Raw genomic sequence first — 19,054 nt, forward strand, 5'->3', positions numbered from 1 at the left:
AGAACTACCAGGAGAAACAAACACACAACTGTAGTGGGAAATTAATCCACCATTTTAAACAACTGATAAAACATAAATTTTTTAAAAAGAGTAAACTTGACCCAACAGATGCTGAATCCCATCTTGACAACTGCAGAAAACACAGATTCTGACCACAGTGTAAGCTAGGGTTAAATAACAACTACGAAATTTCTATATGCCTGTAAAATAATAGATGTACTGCCAAATAAAGTACAGGTCAGAAAAAACACAACAAGGAAGACATTTTTAAATAAATGACAATTTAAAATGATATGTATGTCACAATTTGTGGGATGCAGCTAAGGCTATGATTAGAAGAAAACTTACCATCTTTAAATATATATATATATATAAAAGAAAAGAAAAAAGGCTAAAAATTTTAAAAATTTAAACATACAACTCAAGAAGTTAGCAACCTCGTGTATTCAGAGTGAAAGAGCTTATCCTTATCATTCAGAGAAGGGTGTCACATGATGCTGTCAAAAGTCAGAACAAAAAACAATGTTTTTTTTTTTTAAGTATCAAAAAGAACCAATACAGAAACAAAATAACCACACTGCAACAGGAAGAGAGAAGGAGTACCTGGAGTGATGTAAAATGAACTGCCTCTTCCTTTTCCCAGCAGAGCAGGTCTGAAGTTGGTGTGATGTTGGAAAGAGGATTACACATACTACCGTTTACAGTTCAGGAAGTAAACAGAAGACCAGGAAATAAAACCAGAGGAAAGGACTGAGAGTGGGGCAGGGGTAGACGTGGTCACTTCTCATCCTGAATTGTTCTATACTGTGATATGTTACTGTGAATACATGTTTTCGATTAAAAATGATATCAAAAATGAAACAAACACACCCATGAAGATGATGAAGAAACTGACCATTGCACTAAAACAAAGACTGAGAATACGGAGGACAGTCTGAGGATCCTCCTCGCCCTGGCGAAGGCGCCTAAAGTGGAGTTGGCACTTGCCTGCCTCCAGCCCCAGAACGGGAGGGCGCAGACGGGCAGCGTCCCCATGGGCAGCCCTGCTCTCCCGAGAGGCGCTCGTTACCGGACTCCCACCTGCAGGGCCGGGAGCAGAGGTGGGCAGAGCACCACAATGAACGCCCTGGCAAGAAGAAGGGCTGCCAGCCTGTAAAGACACAAGACCTGGGGGTGTCTCCATGGACTTCCCAGAAAACTGCCACAAAGTCTAAGAGCAGAAGACACCCCACCCTGCCAGGAACTCAGGTCAGCAACCTGAGCTGGCCGGGGTTCCATCAGCCTCCCCTCCAAGTCGGCTTCGGATGAAAGGAAGCTGGCAAGTACCCGAAGGCCAGCTGAGGTGCCAGCAGCATTCCAGTGGGAGGTGTGGGGAAAGTGTTCTCGACTACAAGTGAAGACAGGCATGCCTATGACTGGGCAGCTTCACTCCTGCAAACCAGAAGCCATGAAGAAGGATGCTGACAACAGCTTTGACAAAATTCAATACCCATTTATGATAAAAATTCTCCAGAAAGTAGGCACAGAAGGAACCTACCACAACATGATAAAGGCATAGCAAACATTCTTCTCAATGGCGAAAAACTGAAAGTATTTAAGATCAGGTACAGGACAAGGCGCCACTGCCGCCACTACTATTCAACAGCGTTCTGGAAGTCCTAGCCACGGCAATCAGAGAAGAAAAGGAAATAAAAGGAATCCAGATTGGAAAAGAATAAAATTCTCAGTTTGCAGACGACATGATACTACACATAGAAAACTCTAAAGGTTCCACCAGAAAATTATTAAAGCTAATCAATGAATATAGTAAAGTCACAGGATACAAAATTAATACACAGAAATCCCTGCATTCTTACACACTAACAATGAAAAATCAGAGAAGTTAAAGAAACAATCCCATTCACCACTGCAACAAAAAGAATAAAACAGCTAGGAATAAACCTACTTAAAGAGACAAGTATATATAGTTTTCTGTATACAGTTTAATACAAGTTTAAACTATATACAAGTACATCGTTTTCTGTATACAGAAAACTATAAGACACTGATGAAAGAAACCAAAGACAACAAAGAGCTGAGGAAATATACCATGTTCTTGGATTAGAAGAATCAATGTTGTGAAAATGACTATACTACCCAAAGCAATCTACAGATTCAATGCAATTTCTATCAAACTACCAATGGCATTTGTCACAGAACTATTAATAATAGAACAAAAAATTTCACAATTTGTATGGAAACACAAAAGACCCCAAACAGCCAAAGCAATCTTGAGGGAAACACAGATCTGGAGGAATCAACCTTCCTGACTTCAGACTACACTACAAAGCTACAGTCACCAAGACAGTATGGTATCCGCACAAAAACAAATATAGCTTAATGGAACAAGACAGAAAGCTCAGAAATAAACCCACGCACCTATGGGCACCTTCTCTTTGACAGAGGAGGCAAGAACAATGAAGAAAAGATAGCCTCTTCAATAAGTGGTGCTGGGAAAACTGGACAGCTACGTGTAAAAGAATGAAACCAGAACACTTCTAACACCATACACAAAAATAAACTAAAAATGAATTAAAGGCTTAAATGTAAAGTGAAAGTGAAGTTGCTCAGTCATGTCTGACTCTTTGGGACCCCATGGACTACAGCCTACCAGGCTCCTCCATCCTTGGGATTTTCCAGGCAAGAATACTGGAGGGGGTTGTCACTGAAGCCAGAAACTATAAAGCTCTTAGAGGAAAACATGTGCAGTACAGCTTTGACATAAATGGTAACAAGATCCTCTTTGACCCACCTCCTAGAGTAATGGAAACAAAAACCAACAAATGGGGTCTAGTTAAACTCAAAAGCTTTTTCATGAAGTCTAAGAGCAGGGAAAACTGGACTAAAGTACCCTGTTTAGGCATACATCGGTGGTGAAACTACAGGAGAGCAAGGAAACGATGAGGGTCCAGGTAGTGACGCCTCTGAGGACCAGGCCAGGGGCTGTGGCCAGGAGAGGTACAGAGGCCGTGTGGGCGCTATTTCTTGACCCGGGCAGAGTTTCACAGGTGTTCAGATTACAATCATTTACTAAATTGTAGGCATATATATATACACACACACAGATGTGTACTTTTTTACATATGCTATTTTTCACAATAAAAAACTTCTTTAAAGAACAAACCCAAGAACTTAAAAAAGTATAAATACAGATAAACATGAGATTGACATGAGAAATTTAGAACAAAACAAAAATAAAGAGAAATAACATATAGGAGCAGATTTATAATATTCAAGAATATGGATGAAAACTGAAAATAATTCACATACTATGACTTTGTGTGGTGCGTCCCTTGTAGCTCAGTTGGTAAAGCCTCTGCCTGCAACTCAGGAGACCTGCCTTCGATTCTTGGGTCGGGAAGATCCCCTGGAGAGGGAAATGGCACCCACTCCAGTATCCTTGCCTGGAGAATCCCATGGACAGAGGAGCCTGGCGGGTACAGTCCATGGGGTCACAGAGTCAGACACGACTGAGGGACTAAACCACTACCGTGGCTTTGTGCACTACTGGTGGGAATCCATCCTAAAATCCTAACTGTAGTTATGTACTAAATGTTCTTCACAGCACCACTCACACTAGCAAAGAACTGGAGATGTGTTATGACCAACGCAGTAACCACGGGCTCTGATAAAAACAACACAACACGGGGGCCTCCAGGCTGTCCGACACAATTATCCCAGGATACTGTTGACTTCTGCCTTTCTCACTGAGATATAAATCCTGAGAGCATGGACAATTTCTATCCATAAATCTTTCCTTAGGTCTTGGCAGAGTACATTAAATTCAGCAAGCACTAAAAAGTCCTTCATGGACAAACAAGCCAACACTTGTGCTTTCTGCAAAGCTTTGAGCGTGTTTTCTCTTCGGGGAACTTTCCCGACAGAGAGGAGAAAGCTTACTTTATGGGTGCAGTCGCTCCCTCCGGTCCCCCGAGCTCGGAGAGCGGGACAAGGTCCCACTTGAAGTGCAGCCCCCAGTTGAAGCCGCCCCGCACCACCGGGGATGAGCTGTAGGCCAGCGTGTCGGCGCTGATGATGTCGATCACTGGGCACACGACCGTCTGCCGGTCCTCGCGGATGGCGGCCAGCAAGGGCTGCAGCCACAGCACGTTCACCTCGCAGTGGCTGTCCAGGAACACCAGGACTTCTCCTGCAGGGAAGCCACAGAGGCCCGAGGTCAGCGCCGCTCACGAGGCAAGAGGCCCCCGGCTCCAGAGAGAGCACCTGTGCAGGTGAGCAAGCTGACCGCCACCCCTCCAGCCCCAGCTAGCAAATTGGTCCTGGGAGCCCGTCAGCCGGGAAATCCTGCTTCAAGGGTGCTGCCACGACTGAAGAACATACACAGACCATAAAAGCAAGTCTTGAAAAAAGTTACAGTTACAAACAATCCATATTCTCCTCAGTAAAAAACCAAAAAAAAAAAAAAAGACTCTGAGGCTCACCGAAGCCATCCAGTTCTCTGACAGCCAGGTGTGGAGCAGTGCAACAGGAGTGGTCAGCTGTGTCTGTTTTTATTACAATTATTGTAATGGATATATTTGTGAATTTACTATGTGACACGTCCCTGTCTCAGCAAACCGAGGCTAGAGAACACAGCTCACTTTCACTGGTGACTCATAAACGTGCCCCATTACCGATTATTTCGACAACACAGGATTCTCAGGAGTGAGGGCCATGTGGCCGGCTCATCACGTTGCCACATGGCTCCCCGCTCCCGTGAATCCACCACTCAACAGCCATGTGACCATCTCGCCCTCCATTTCCCACATTTCCTTTCCAATTCCCTCAGTCTCATGGGCCAGAGGACACACTTTTCTTCTCGTCAGTAAAATAAAAATTGTGAAGATTTTCTCATGCATTTTTAACTCTGCTTGATAAACGTGAGCAGGAGTGAGGGTTTCTTTGATAACTTAATGGTTACTCCTGAACACCTGAGCAACTTAGAATCTTGTCATCAGACAGCATTATTATTATTCCAAAGCTTTATCTATGAAATAAATGTACTGATATAGATTTTACACAGACTTCATAAAGCAACCAATGCATCCTATTTCAATTAACAACAGCAGAACCTCCAGCAAGAAAGTCCTCCAGAGTGACAGGGACTTGGCCGTGTCCTTCAGCGCCTGTGAACGACCTTCACAAGGTCACCAGATGTCATTTAATACAGAAAAGCAAATTGTTCAATCTCTTATCAAGGTTCCTTTGAGGGGAAAATTACTAATAGCTTTTCTTAATTCAAAAAATATTACTTTTTCTATAAAAGTCAGTTTAACTAAATGAAGGAAGATAATACATGGTCACGCTGAACCTGAGACCGATTTCCCCAAAACTTTTTTTTTTGACAGATCCCAAACTATATTTGAACAAGGACCAACACGACATAAAGAAAAAAACCAGATGACGACTGTTGCCTGAAAAAGCTCGCAGTAACAACGTACTGGGAAAGTACAGTGTTCTGTGACACGATCTCGCCGTCCCCCACAAACACCCCAGTTTCCTATCTCGTGCCTTCTGTAAGTCAAAACAGCCAAGTCAGAGAGTCTTTATTTGACTAGAACTCTACAGAAGACAAATCACAAGCCCTGAATTCAACCTGCATGTGACTGTGGACTGGATGGAGGGGAGCTCCGTCTCATTCGTTGTTAACTGCTTCTGTTCACTGCAGGTGAAGACAGAGGAGGGAAGAAGGAAGACAGTACAAATGAAGTCACAAACGAACCCCGCAAACGAGACAGGGGGTGTACAGGAGGGGTGGCGGCGGACAGCAGCGCGAAGCCCACCGTGAGCCCCGGTAACCAGTCATCGGAGGAGGGCAGTGTGTGGGAAGGCAGATTTTCTCACTATGAGGGGATGCCCCACCAAAGTTTCAGAATTCCAAAGTCATCTTCGTGATTTTTTTTTTGGGGGGGGCCATATTTCCAGGTACTACATGAAATATTAGACACTTAATATTTTTAAAGAGATTCATTTAATTAAATAAATGTATTTTAAAAAGGAAAAGCTTTTATTCAGATCGTAAATGAAAATTACTGGCACCAACCTTCCATAGAGATAAACAGAAATCTGAACCGATATGATACAGCTGAAGAGAAACAGAAGCGGACCAGTGAGGACTCTAGAGCTCACCTTCCTGGGGCCTGGGCTTTGGGACAATGGGGCTTAGTTACAACGGGGCTCCATTAGGGAAAGGCCTTACCCAAACTGCACAAGCCTCATCTCTCCTGCTGCCAGTGCCCACTGAGACTCCACTCGCCACAGACAAATGAGGAATCAGGAGGGCAGGAGAAGAGAGCTCTCATCACTCAAGAGCCAACGGGAAGTTCTACCTGTTGCGTGGGCTGCTCCAATCATTCTTCCTCGAATCAAGCCCTCGCGCTTTGGATTTCTTATCACTTTGATTTTTCCAGGGAGGTATTTTTGGATGTATTCATCTAGTTCTCCTTTCAAATCATCTGAAATTGAAGATCGTTCAAACCACATGAGACGCGTGCACAGGTATTTTAGACACTCTAGAGCTGTACCTGGTGCTTGCAACAACAAGCACTCAAGTAAGTATTACAGAATCTGCCGCTTTATTTTAAAAGGAGAGCATAGCTTATCCTGAAAGGAAGAAAAAGGAAGAAAATGAGGGATCAGAGTTGGAATACTAGCCTAAAGGAGTAGTTACTTAACTTACAGACTTTTTGTATTTCCATAGCAACTAACTCAACAATTTGCATAAAGAATGTTTAAAATGAGTATTTTGAGTGTATGAATGTTCAGCTGACTACATACAAATCAGACTTAAAGAAGAAACTGATATGTAAATGCCTTTTTTCAAAGTAATTTAAGTCCTACTCCATTTCAGAATAGTTGAGAAATAACTTCTTTGCCCTACCAAGAATTATATAATAGCAGCAGTAAATACATTGTTATACTAATTTATAATTTAGCATCTTCCATGGGCACTATTTTTTTTATAAATTCTAGCTCATTTACCTTTAAATTTCATAACTTCAGACATCATACAAGATCTAATAAGTAATTTTTTCCATAGTTAGCATATAAACCATTGTAACTGATCATGAGTTTTCTCTTTTAGAAAAAAATACCCACAGAATGAAAAACAAATCACAGGCTGACATGAAAAAATAAATTCAACACCATAAATTTTAGAATTATATTACTTAGCCAATCTTCTACTTGGTCCAGATGCAAATTCTTAGGTTTTTTAATCATTTATTTTTTAATTAATTTTTCCGTTTCTCCTGTGAGGTTTCAACGTTTACCAAGGTTTGAGAATTTTACTCTCGTTGATCTGAACATACATTTACTCATTTTGTATACTTAAGTATACTGGCATACCAGTTCTGTTGTTGATACATAAGGAATGCTTAATAAAGACTCAAGTTGTGAAAAGACATGTAACTGGCATATAATTTATCAGTGTATCTCTGCAGCTTACTGTTAATGAAAAGAGCAGAAAGCTTGAATGGTAGTGGTTTCATCACTCAGTTGTGTCCAGTTCTCTTGCATTCCCATAGACTGTAGCTCACCAGGCTCCTCTGTCTGTGGGATTTTCCAGGCAACAATACTGAAGTGGGCTGCCATTCCCTTCTCCAGAGGATCTTCCTGACCCAGGGATAGAACCTGAGTCTCCTGCACCAGCAGGTGGATTCCTTGGGTCTAATTTCAACTCTACCAGGTAACATCTTGAGCAAATTACTATTTCCTCCTCTGTAAAATGGGAATATCACCTCTCACAAGGTTGAGGACTGCCCTCCATCCTGCTGTGTACATGAAATCACTCTTAGGAAGAGTCTATGCTGAATTAAAGAAAGGTAAGAAGCATATTAAAAAGCAGAGACATTACTTTGCCAACAAAGGTCCGTCTAGTCAAGGCTGTGGTTTTTCCTGTGGTCATGTATGGATGTAAAAGTTGGACTCTGAAGAAAGCTGAGCACTGAAGAATTGATGCTTTTGAACTGTGGTGCTGGAGAAGACTCTTGAGAGTCCCTTAGACTACAAGGAGATCCAACCAGTCCATTCTAAAGGAGATCAGTCCTGGGTGTTCTTTGGAAGGAATGATGCTGAAACTCCAATACTTTGGCCACCTCATGCAAAGGGTTGACTCATTGGAAAAGACTCTGATGCTGGGAGGGATTGGGGGCAGAAACAGAAGGGGATGACAGAGGATGAGATGGCTGGATGGCATCACTGACTCAATGGACGTGAGTCTGAGTGAACTCCGGGAGTTGGTGATGGACAGGGAGGCCTGGTGTGCTGCAATTCATGGGGTCGCAAAGAGTCGGACACGACTGAGCGACTGAACTGAAGTGAAAGACGTATGTACTAAAGCCTAAAGTACCAGTGTTCAGAGACCATCTAAGAGCCATCATCACAACGCCATCCACTTTATCTGGAGGCAGCTGATGTGACAGACTGACAAGATAAACCTAAGCCAAAGCGTTTTGCCAAGTTAAAGCTAATCCTAAAAGGTCACATACTGTGTGATTCTGTTTATATAACAACCCAATGACAATACCATAGAGATGGAAACAAAATCACAGAGATGAGGGCTGCCAGGAATTAAGGATGTGTGGGCAGAAAGGTGCGTGTGAATACAGAGTGGTAGCAGGTAGGAGATCTTTGGGGTGATGGAGTAGTCCTATCTGTACCGTGATTACAGTGATGGTTACAGAAATATACTCACGGGATAAAATGGCAAATAACTGTACACACACGTGGTATCAATGTTAAATTCTGGCTTTCAATACTGTGTTATTATGTAACCAATGGCGGAAACGGGGTCAAAGGGCACACAGGACCTCTTTGTAACTCACTGCAAATCTGTGATTATTTCAAAATAAAATTATTTTTTTAAAAAGGTAAGCCAAGGGGAAAATTTCAAGAGCCTAATTTGGGTAGCATAGTTTGAAAACAGATTACACAGATAATGCAGTTTCTCCAAAACTACGCTACAATCAGGCGTGTAATTGTGGTTGGCTCTGCTGCAGCTGCATGCACGAGGGTCCTCCTATCTTTCAGGGACTGAATGGCCAGTGGTCATTACTATAGTGAACCAAAGCAGAGATCCCACACTGCCAGTTACAGTATTCCTCACCAAAGTCACTGTCATCGTCCACGAGGATAATTTCATGAAGAAGCCGGGCTGGCGTGCGGTCCAGGACGCTGTGCACCGTCCGGAGCAAGGCAGACAAAGCTTCATTGTAGAAACAAATAACAACGCTAGCAACTGGCAGATCCGCTGGGTAAGACTTGTCTTTACATCTGTAAAGACGAATATCAGAAAATGCTGACATTTCAAAAAGCTTGAATGTTTTAGGTTATCATTCACTAAACATTAACTGCTCCCTTGTTGAGCCTCTTCTTTACATCATTAACAATTTTTATTAAAAAGTGGTAAGGAATTAATGTGCTTTCTTATTCAAGCATTTTATAATTGTTAATAATTTCTCCCTCCGTTTCCTGCTACTCTGCTTATTTTTAAGTCAATTCAAGTTTTTAAAACTTGAATTTTTTCTTCTTTGGTACAGAGGTTACACAAAGATGTGTTTTTACTGAAATCACTGCAAGTTTTTAATGCAGCAATCAACAGCTGATGTTCAGTTTCTTCTCAATGAAATTTCAAAAGGAAATATGAATATCTGTATTTGAAAATTTTAATTTTTGCTCAATCATATAAAAAGATTTGAGTAAACTATGACATATATCAGGATAATGGACGAGCTTCCATGTAAGCAACTCTTTGATTTTAAAAAAGGTTAGGTGGCTTTAAGTGACCACAAGGAAAAAAAAAACCGCTGACTTAAAAAATAAAATCAGGAATTCCATGTTCTTCTGCACAGCATACAATGCCTTACAACGTCTGGGCCCTGCCTACTTTCAGCCTCTTGCCATTCTTTCACTACAGGCAAACAGAACTGTTTCGGTCCCTTTGACAAACGGTATATCTCCTGCCTCAGCCTGTTCCCATACAGGGGACAACCTTGCTGTACCGCACTGTTCAGTCCCTCTCTCTGACGCTTCCCTGGTCACTCTGCGGTGGGGGCCCTGTCTCACCCGTTCCTATCAGAGCCTTCATTCTTGTGCTACTGTAATTACTCACTTCCTTATCAACGTCCCCTGACAGGCACTAAGCCCTGGGAACCGAGGGGCTATGTCTTATTTTATTTCCAGAGCCTAACAGAGTGTCCAGCAAACAGTCGGTGCTGAAACAGATCTGTAGAGTGAATGACTGATTGACTGTATGAAAGAAAAGCCTTTGAAAAAACAAAAAGAATGAAAACAGAAAAGTGAGATCACGAGTAGAATTCTTCACTGATGTGAATTCCTTTTTGTTATGAATCCAATAAACAAACATTTAAAATAAACATATACTCAGAAGGTTACTTAATTATATGCAATTAGTATTTCATATTTTTCATATTTTACATTTCAAAAGAAACCCAGCAAGCTCTAGAACCCTATTAGTACAATCTCAGACCATGTGGCTTCAAGCATAATAAGAGTGGAAATAAATCTGTCTTAAATTTTCTAGTGTCATGAATGACGAAGCCTAATTGCAGATTATTAACAGGACAGGGGAGCCTGGTGGGCTGCCATCTATGGGGTCACACAGAGTTGGACATGACTGAAGGGACTTAGCAGCAGCAGCAGCAGCAACACCACCCCCATGACTTATCATACTGCACTAAAAGCACTGTGTTATTAAAATGGCGAGCAGAAACTAAGAAGGAGCGTACGCTGCATTCCTCGTATCTGGCACGTCTCTGTGGTAGCCCAAGCGGTTACTGATAAGCATATTGAAGGCATGTTTCTGATAGCCCAAGTCTCTCAACTCCTGATCACGTTCATTAAAAATCATACCTGCAAAAGAATGAAGTCACAGTCAGTGAATTAAATCTGGAAATGAATGCTCCAATTCCTGTTATGATCTCAAGAAAATCTTGGGGATCTCCCTAGTGGTACAGTGGATGAGAATCCGCCTGCCAATGCAGGCGACACGGGTTCAACCCCTGGTCCAGGAAGATCCCACATGCCACGGAGCAACTAAGCCTGTGCACCAAAGCACTGAGCGTGCACTCTAGAGCTCGTGAGCCCCAACTACTGAGCACACGAGCTGCAAGTACAGAAGCCCAGGTGCCCAGGCCGGTGCTCCGCAACAAGAGAAGCCATCGCAATGAGACGCCCACTCACTGCTCGCCACAACTCAAGAAAGCCCAAGCAAAGCAACAGTGCAGCCAAAAAAAGTAAATGAAGAACAAAACTTAAAGAAAATCTTGGCTTTAACTTCTTATAAATAGGTTAATAGCCATGTTTCTCAAACCTAGTTTGTCTCCATTTTCAAAAAACTGTGTCAAGGTTTAAGTCAAACTTTCCTCAAAAAAGCAAGTGTACTTTAACCATAAATTATGGCTCATTAGCCATAATTTAAGAATAGTTTCAAGAAAAAAAAAAACAACTTACCTATGACCAAGAAAAAAAGAGACTTAATGATGATTTATACCATAAAAACAACAGATTACAGAACCCCATATGGATCTCAACAGGCCCCAATTAACTGGGCAAGAGGTTTTTTTGGTTCTGTTTTCTAGAAAAAAATTTTTACCCCAAGTTTTTATATGGACTCTTCCCCTAGAAAATTGACTATTGATAACCCTTTCTGTAAAATGTCTCCAGTTCCAGACTTTAATCAACTTCACAGTCAAGAAGGTCCACCACAGAGCTAATCAAAATCACTATAATTTAACACCTTTGCTCTCACACTGTCGGAAATCTTACCTTTACCTAGAATAGTAAGCTTCCTTTTGCTTTCTCTTTCCCACATCAAACATTTAGCCTCTGCTCACAGAATGACTCCCCTATAATAGCATTTCCTGAAGTCGAGTCATGGAAAACTAATCCCACTGGACATTCAATTCAGTTCAGTCACTCAATCGTGTCCGGCTCTTTGTGACCCCATGAATCGAAGCACGCCAGGCCTCCCTGTCCATCACCAACTCCCAGAGTTCACCCACAGTCACATCCATCGAGTCAGTGATGCCATCCAGCCATCTCATCCTCTGTTGTCCCCTTCTCCTCCTGCCCCCAATCCCTCCCAGCATCAGAGTCTTTTCCAATGAGTCAACTCTTCGAATGAGGTGGCCAAAGTATTGGAGTTTCAGCTTCAGCATCATTCCTTCCAAAGAACACCCAGGACTGATCTCCTTTAGAATGGACTGGTTGGATCTTCTTGCAGTCCACGGGAATCTCAAGAGCCTTCTCCAACACCAAAGTCCAAAGGCATCAATTCTTGGTGGTCAGCTTTCTTCACAGTCCCAATCTCACATCCATACATGACTACTGGAAAAACCATAGCCTTGACTAGACAGACCTTCGTTGGCAAAGTAATGTCTCTGCTTTTCAATATGCCATCTAGGTTGGTCATAACTTTTCTTCCACGAAGTAAGCATCTTTTAATTTCATGGCTGCAATCACCATCTGCAGTGATTTTGAAGCCCCCAAAAATAAAGTCTGACACTGTTTCCCCATCTATTTCCCATGAAGTGATGGGACCAGATGCCATGATCTTCGTTTTCTGAATGTTGAGCTTTAAGCCAACTTTTTCACTCTCCTCTTTCACTTTCATCAAGAGGCTTTTTAGTGCCTCTTCACTTTCTGCCGTAAGGGTGGTGTCATCTGCCTATCTAAGGTTATTGATATTTCTCCCGGCAATCTTGATTCCAGCTTGTGTTTCTTCCAGCCCAGCGTTTCTCATGATGTACTCTGCACAGAAGTTAAATAAGCAAGGTGACAATATACAGCCTTGACATACTCCTTTTCCTATTTGGAACCAGTCTGTTATTCCACGTCCAGTTCTAACTATTGCTTCCTGACCTGCATATAGGTTTCTCAAGAGGCAGGTCAGGTGGTCTGGTATTCCCATCTCTTGAATTTTCCACAGTTTATTGTGATCCACACAGTCAAAGGCTTAGGCATAGTCAATAAAGCAGAAATAGATGTTTTTCTGGAACTCTCTCACTTTTTTGATGATCCAGTGGATGTTGGCAATTTGATCTCTGGTTCCTCTGCCTTTTCTAAAACCAGCTTGAACATCTGGAAGTTCACAGTTCACATATTGCTGAAGCCTGGCTTGGAGAATTTTGAGCAGTACTTTACTAGTAGAGGTTAAAATGAAGAAAAAGATTTCATGGCCAAACACTCAGGAAAACATGGATTTTAAAAGTCAAGAACGGGCGTTCCCTGGCGGTCCAGGGGTTAGGACTGAGCACTTTCACTGCCACTTTTTTTTTTTTTTTAATGGGCAAATAGTAACAGAAAAAAATTAAAGTTGAGTAAACTTTTGTTCTTAAGAATGCTGATTGTTTTACAGATACACAGGTGTGAAGGGATGAAATACAGAATGCAGTGTTTTCCCAATTTATTATTTGATTTATCCCGAAGATTTTTTCTAAGGGTTTTATGGTCTTTGATCCATTCTGAGTTAATATAATACAATATGAGATAAGGGTTCAACTTCATTCCTTTGCATGGGGATATCTAATTGGCCCAGCGCCGTTTGCTGAAAAGACCATCCTTTCCACATTAGCTGCTCTTAGCACCCCTTTCTGAAAACCAACTGACCACACGTTACTTGTTCTTAGGCGTTACCATAGATGCTACTTGACCACAGATGTCGGAGGGTATATTTTTGGATTCTCAGTCTATCCTGCGATGTACGTATCTTTCCTTATGCCAGTATCACACTGTTAGGAAGTTTTGGAAGAGAAGTATGTGTTCTCCAACTTTGTTCTTTTTCAAGAGTTCAGAGCACCCTGCAATTCCTTATCAACTTTTGACTCGGCTACTCCATCTTTTCAACAAAGGCCATTGGGATTTTGATAAGGCTTACATTCAGTGTGAGTTGCTTTGGGTGGCACTGACATTTTAACAGTACTCAGCATTCCATCCATGAACCTAGGACGTCTTTCTATTTATTTAGGTCTATTTTTATTTCTTTCTGTTGTGCTCTGAAGCACAATTGATGTACAAATCTTATACCTCCTTGGTATATTTACTCTTAAGTACTTCTTTCTGATTCCACTGTAAATGAGATTGTTCTCTTAATTTTACTTTTGGACTATTCATCACTAATGTCCAGAAATACAACCGGCTTCTGTGTGTGGATCTTATACCCTGCGACTTTGCTGAATTCATTTATTAGCTCTAATTGTTTTGTGATCTTTAGGATCTTTTATAAAGAATTTAGTTTCTGATGGGTAATTTGAGTTTGTCACTTCAAATATCTACAATTCTCTCACTACTACATTCAAAGGCAAAGTCCATTAAAAATGGCAAACCCAATGTTACAACTTTATAAAAATTTTATAAAAATTACTATAAACAAAAAGTTAGAAAAATTTCCATTAATGCTTTTAAAAAGGTCCCAATGGCTGTTTGAAAATGAATAGAAGGTATATTTTATGAAAAATAAAGTAAAAGCTTCCTTTTCCTCATATAATTTTCAATACTTTTGACCTCCTGTATTAGGAAATGATTAAATTCTAGAAACTGATGAAATCTGTTTTTACATTTCCTTTATATTCTGTGGATCTTTCAATCTCTCAGAATCTCTCACTATATGCTTTTACTCTTAAATTACTTATTATTTGATTCTTCAATGAAGATCAATGTTCTTAAGTTTTAAAGACAACCAAAATGGCTCATATATCCCTTAAAATAAAATTTGCTGAAACCAGAACTCTAGAACTGCAGTGTTCAGTCTTGCTTCCAAACTGAACAGACTGTAATTTTTGAAGAATAAAAAAACTCCTATATTTAATATATTCCAGCAACTCAATAATTTTACTTGTAAGTAAAAATCTTTTTAGATATAAGTAGTCCCAAGGCAATGGCACCCCACTCCAGTACTCTTGCCTGGAAAATCCCATGGACGGAGGAGCCTGGTGGGCTGCAGTCCGTGGGGTCGCTAAGAGTCCGACACAACTGAGCGACTTCACTTTCACTTTTCACTTTCATGCATTGGAGAAGGAAATGGCAACCCACTCCAGTGTTCTTGCCTGGAGAATCCCAGGGACAGGGGAGCCTGGTGGGCTGCCGTCTATGGGGTCGCACAGAGTCAGCCAAGACTGAACTAACTTAGCAGGAGCAGTCTCAGTTTATTTCTAAACCCAATGGTTTATGTCCTGTCTTAACTCTGCCTTTCAAAATATGTTAAAATAGTCACTTTTCAACCATTGCTTTCCCTTATTAAATAATGCTAGCAATTAAAATCTTCCCCCATAGGTTCCATTTTCTTTCCAACCACTTAATTTTTCTTCCTTTCTGCCCTCTCCCACCTCCCTCCAATTCTGGACCTCATAGTTTCTCCGAAGTCTTCATAAAATATTGAAGTCAGAACTGAACAAAACAGAATATAACTCCTTACTTTGTCTGCAAAAATCACAGGACCCCAGCTAGTTCATGAACAAAATACATCAGTACAGAAAAAAGTCACATGTCTAGTCCTCTGAACAATACGTGATTTAAAGAATATTTGCACTTCCAACGATGAAATATTTCGACACGTTGCTAGCAAATATCAGGTACACTTACCCAATTCAGAAGAGAATTTCACGTTGCCTCTTTCTGGATCTTCAACACGATTATCTATCATATCATCAATTTTGTTTGCTTTGAACTGTGATTCTAGACTTGGACCTCGAGTGAAACGGGGATAAAATTTTTTGGGGAATGGTCCGTGGGGCCCAGACCCCTTGATGGGCACATTCTTAAGTGGCTGAGTCACTTCACTGAAGTTGAAATAAATAAAAAGCAAAAGCGTCCAGGCTGCAGATGTAAAAAGGCATCCATAACAGAAATACCGAACTGTGACACTTCCCATTATAGACCTAGCATTGCTGAAGGGCCATTTTCAGTTTCCTAAAAGAGAAGGATAAATACGTTAGGCACTTTAAGACACTGAAAAAATTAAATACCAATCTAATACTCACTGTTTCCCAAACTACCAAGTAACACTTGTGAACAATTTACTTAGGACCCCATGTGCGTCATTAACAGAAAGTCAAATGTAAGAAGATACAGGGATAGCACTGAATAAAAAAATAAAGGAATTCCACAACTGAAACCACAGGCCCACTGCATTAGTACTGAGAAACCAGCAGCAGCCGCAGAGCTGACGTGCTCATCCGCCCAGGTTAATGGATACCTGCTTCTTCACCTTTGATCTGGACCACGTTCACTCTGCTCATATTTTTGAGGTTCTAACTTTTCATAAGTAAAACCTAAGTACTACACAAGTCATGACAGCACATCTAAGGTCCCTTCTAATTGTAAAATTATTAGACTACATCTTTTAACCCAAGAATATTAAAATCTGTTATTATAAATAAGCAACTTTTAAAAAGTTTTACCCTCCAATCAAAGATTAAACCTGCCCTAATGCCCACTCTAGATTCAACAGTTTCATTTCAAATTTATAACTGAAAGAGTTCAAATAATCCCATTTTCCCTCTCCTTATGATGTCTTATAAACAATAGGGCACTGAACAGCAATGTTTTCCTAAGCTTCTTGTAATATCGGGTCTTCATGGAGGCTTCACACAGCCCCCTCAGGAATTGTCTGTAGAGAGCCCACTGCACATATAAAATCGTTTCACTGAGCGTGAGAGCAGAGAAACACTATTTAAGTCATGTACAAACAAGAAATCTACAAAGCAATACTACTTATACATTACTAACTTCTATAGTATAAAATAATTTTTTCAAAAATTATCATGCCCCCCCAAACCAGGACAAAGCAAATCAGCATCAGTAAGCTCCAATTCAAAAATTAAGCTGTTTTGTACAATGTTATGCCATAAGCCCAAAAGACAGCAAATGGTTCAATTTCTTAACTATCTACCAACCAAAAACTATTAGTTCTTTCACCACATGTCAATTCAAAAGCTTAAAAAACAAAACACCAGTACCCAAACAATCAAAAACATCCCACAACAGTAACACCAATGGGAAATGACCACCGCACAAAAGGAAAGTCAGACACCGATCAAAGTGCTGTCAGGTCAGCTGCAGCACTGTTGAGTTAAGACAGGCACAGAAAAAGATCCACTTTATTTGGAAGTGGAAGAAAACTTTCTCTAAGCAAAATGAATGGAGCCATTAAGACAAAGGATTAAAGTTACAAATTTGTAACTTTGCAACAAAATGTTGCAGACAATACTGAGTAGAAACATTTAGGTGAAACATTCAGTTCAGTTAGTCAGTCAGTCACTCAGCCCTGTCTGACTCTTGACTCTGACCCCATAGACTGCAGCACACCAGACCTCCCTGTCCATCACCAACACCCAGAGCTTGCTCTAACTCATGTGCATCGAGTCAGTGATGCCATCCGACCATCTCATCCTGTCATCCCCTTCTCCTCCTGCCCTCTATCTTTCCCAGCATCAGGGTCTTTTCCAATGAGTCAGTTCTTCACATCAGGTAGCTAAAGTATTGGAGTTTCAGCTTCAGTATTAGTCCTTCCAGTGAATATTCAGGACTGATTTCCTTCAGGATGGACTGGTTGGATCTCCTTGCAGTCCAAGGGACTAGCGAGAGTTTTCTCCAACACCACAGTTCAAAAGCATCTATTCTTCGGGCTCAGCTTTCTTTGTAGTTCAACTCTCACATCCATATATGACTACTGGAAAAACCATAGCTGGACTAGACAGCCCTTTGTTGGCAAAGTAATGTCTCTGCTTTTTAATATTCTAGGTTGGTCACAGTGAGAGAGTCAATTCCTAGGCAGGTTGATAAGAAGTCCAGGATCCCCAAGGAGGAGAAGAGGGTCTGGTGCTCTGGAAGTAGAGAGAGGTGTCTAGAATTCTCGAGGAGGAGGAAAAGACAAATGTGTTTTCTCTCTCTCTCTCTCTCTCTCTCTCTACATTCCTTAGTCACAGTCACAGAAAACTAAAAAGAAACTTTTTTTCTTTAAGCCTAGAACTGATGATTACACAACAAACAACTGTATTAAGGATTATATAAAAACAATGTATCCTGCTTGAAGACAGTTTCTCCTTCCTGAAGACCTTCTGGCTAATCCTGTTATCTTAAAATGTACATTGTGGGTCTAGTAAGATCTTTACAATCTTGAGACATTCTTATTGTAATAACTAATTAAAACAGTATATAACTCCCTTGCTAAGACTAGGGAGGTGGGCACTCTCCATCCCCTTCTGAGGTCTCTGTCAGAACCTTTCTCTGTCCCTTTTCGTACTTTAATAAAACTGCTACACAAAAGCGCTTGAGTGATCAAGCCTGGTCCTGAAACTAAATCTTCTTTGGAGATCAAGAATCTGACACCGTTCACCATAAGCTAGAAATAGCTTTTCTTCCAAGGAGCAAGCATCTTTTAATTTCATGGCTGCAGTCACCATCTGCAGTGATTTTGGAGCCCCCAAAAATAAAGTCTGTCACTGTTTCCCCATCTATTTGCCATGAAGTGATGGGATCGGATGCCATGATCTTCGTTTGCTGAAGTTCAGTTTTAAGCCAACTTTTTCACTCTCCTCTCACTTTCATAGAGGATCTCTAGTTCTTTGTTTTCTGCTCCGCACATCTGAGCTTATTGGTATTTCTCCCAGCAATCTTGATTCCAGCTTGTGCATCATCCAGCTCAACATTTCACATGATGTACTTGCATATATGTTAAATAAGCAGGGTGACAATATACAATCTTGACGTACTCCTTTTCCAATCTGGAACCAGTCCATTGTTCCATGTTCGATTCTAACTGTTGCTTCTTGACCTGCACACAGATTTCTCAGGAGGCCGGTAAGATGGTCTGGTGGTATTCTCATCTCTTGAAGAATTTTCCAGTTTGTTGTGATCCACACAGTCAAATGCTTTGGCATAGTTAATAAAGCAAAAGTAGCTATTTTTCTGGAACTCTCTTGCTTTTTCTATGATCCAACAGATGTTGGCAATTTGATCTCTGGTTCCTCTGCCTTTTCTAAATCCAGCTTGAACA

General features: G+C 41.0%; 1 protein-coding gene across 10 annotated transcripts in view; it reads right to left on the reverse strand.

The window, feature by feature from the left end:
* The window catches only part of GALNT11 (polypeptide N-acetylgalactosaminyltransferase 11), a 52,317-nt gene that overhangs the window by 8,787 nt on the left and 24,476 nt on the right, over positions 1-19,054 (reverse strand). For 6 of the 10 annotated variants that reach the window (XM_010857227.1, XM_010857230.1, XM_010857226.1 and 3 more), the window contains exons 2-6: positions 15,640-15,966; positions 10,788-10,911; positions 9,146-9,312; positions 6,369-6,494; positions 3,940-4,189 (exon numbers count right to left, since the gene is read on the reverse strand). In XM_010857227.1, the coding sequence (XP_010855529.1) occupies positions 3,940-4,189; positions 6,369-6,494; positions 9,146-9,312; positions 10,788-10,911; positions 15,640-15,928 (956 nt within the window). In that variant the 5' untranslated portion in view covers positions 15,929-15,966. The other 4 variants (XM_010857231.1, XM_010857224.1, XM_010857222.1 and 1 more) reach the window with 4 other exon arrangements.

This window comes from Bison bison, unplaced genomic scaffold (genome assembly GCF_000754665.1).
Source record: "Bison bison bison isolate TAMUID 2011002044 unplaced genomic scaffold, Bison_UMD1.0 scf7180017864379, whole genome shotgun sequence".
NCBI lineage: Eukaryota > Metazoa > Chordata > Mammalia > Artiodactyla > Bovidae > Bison > Bison bison.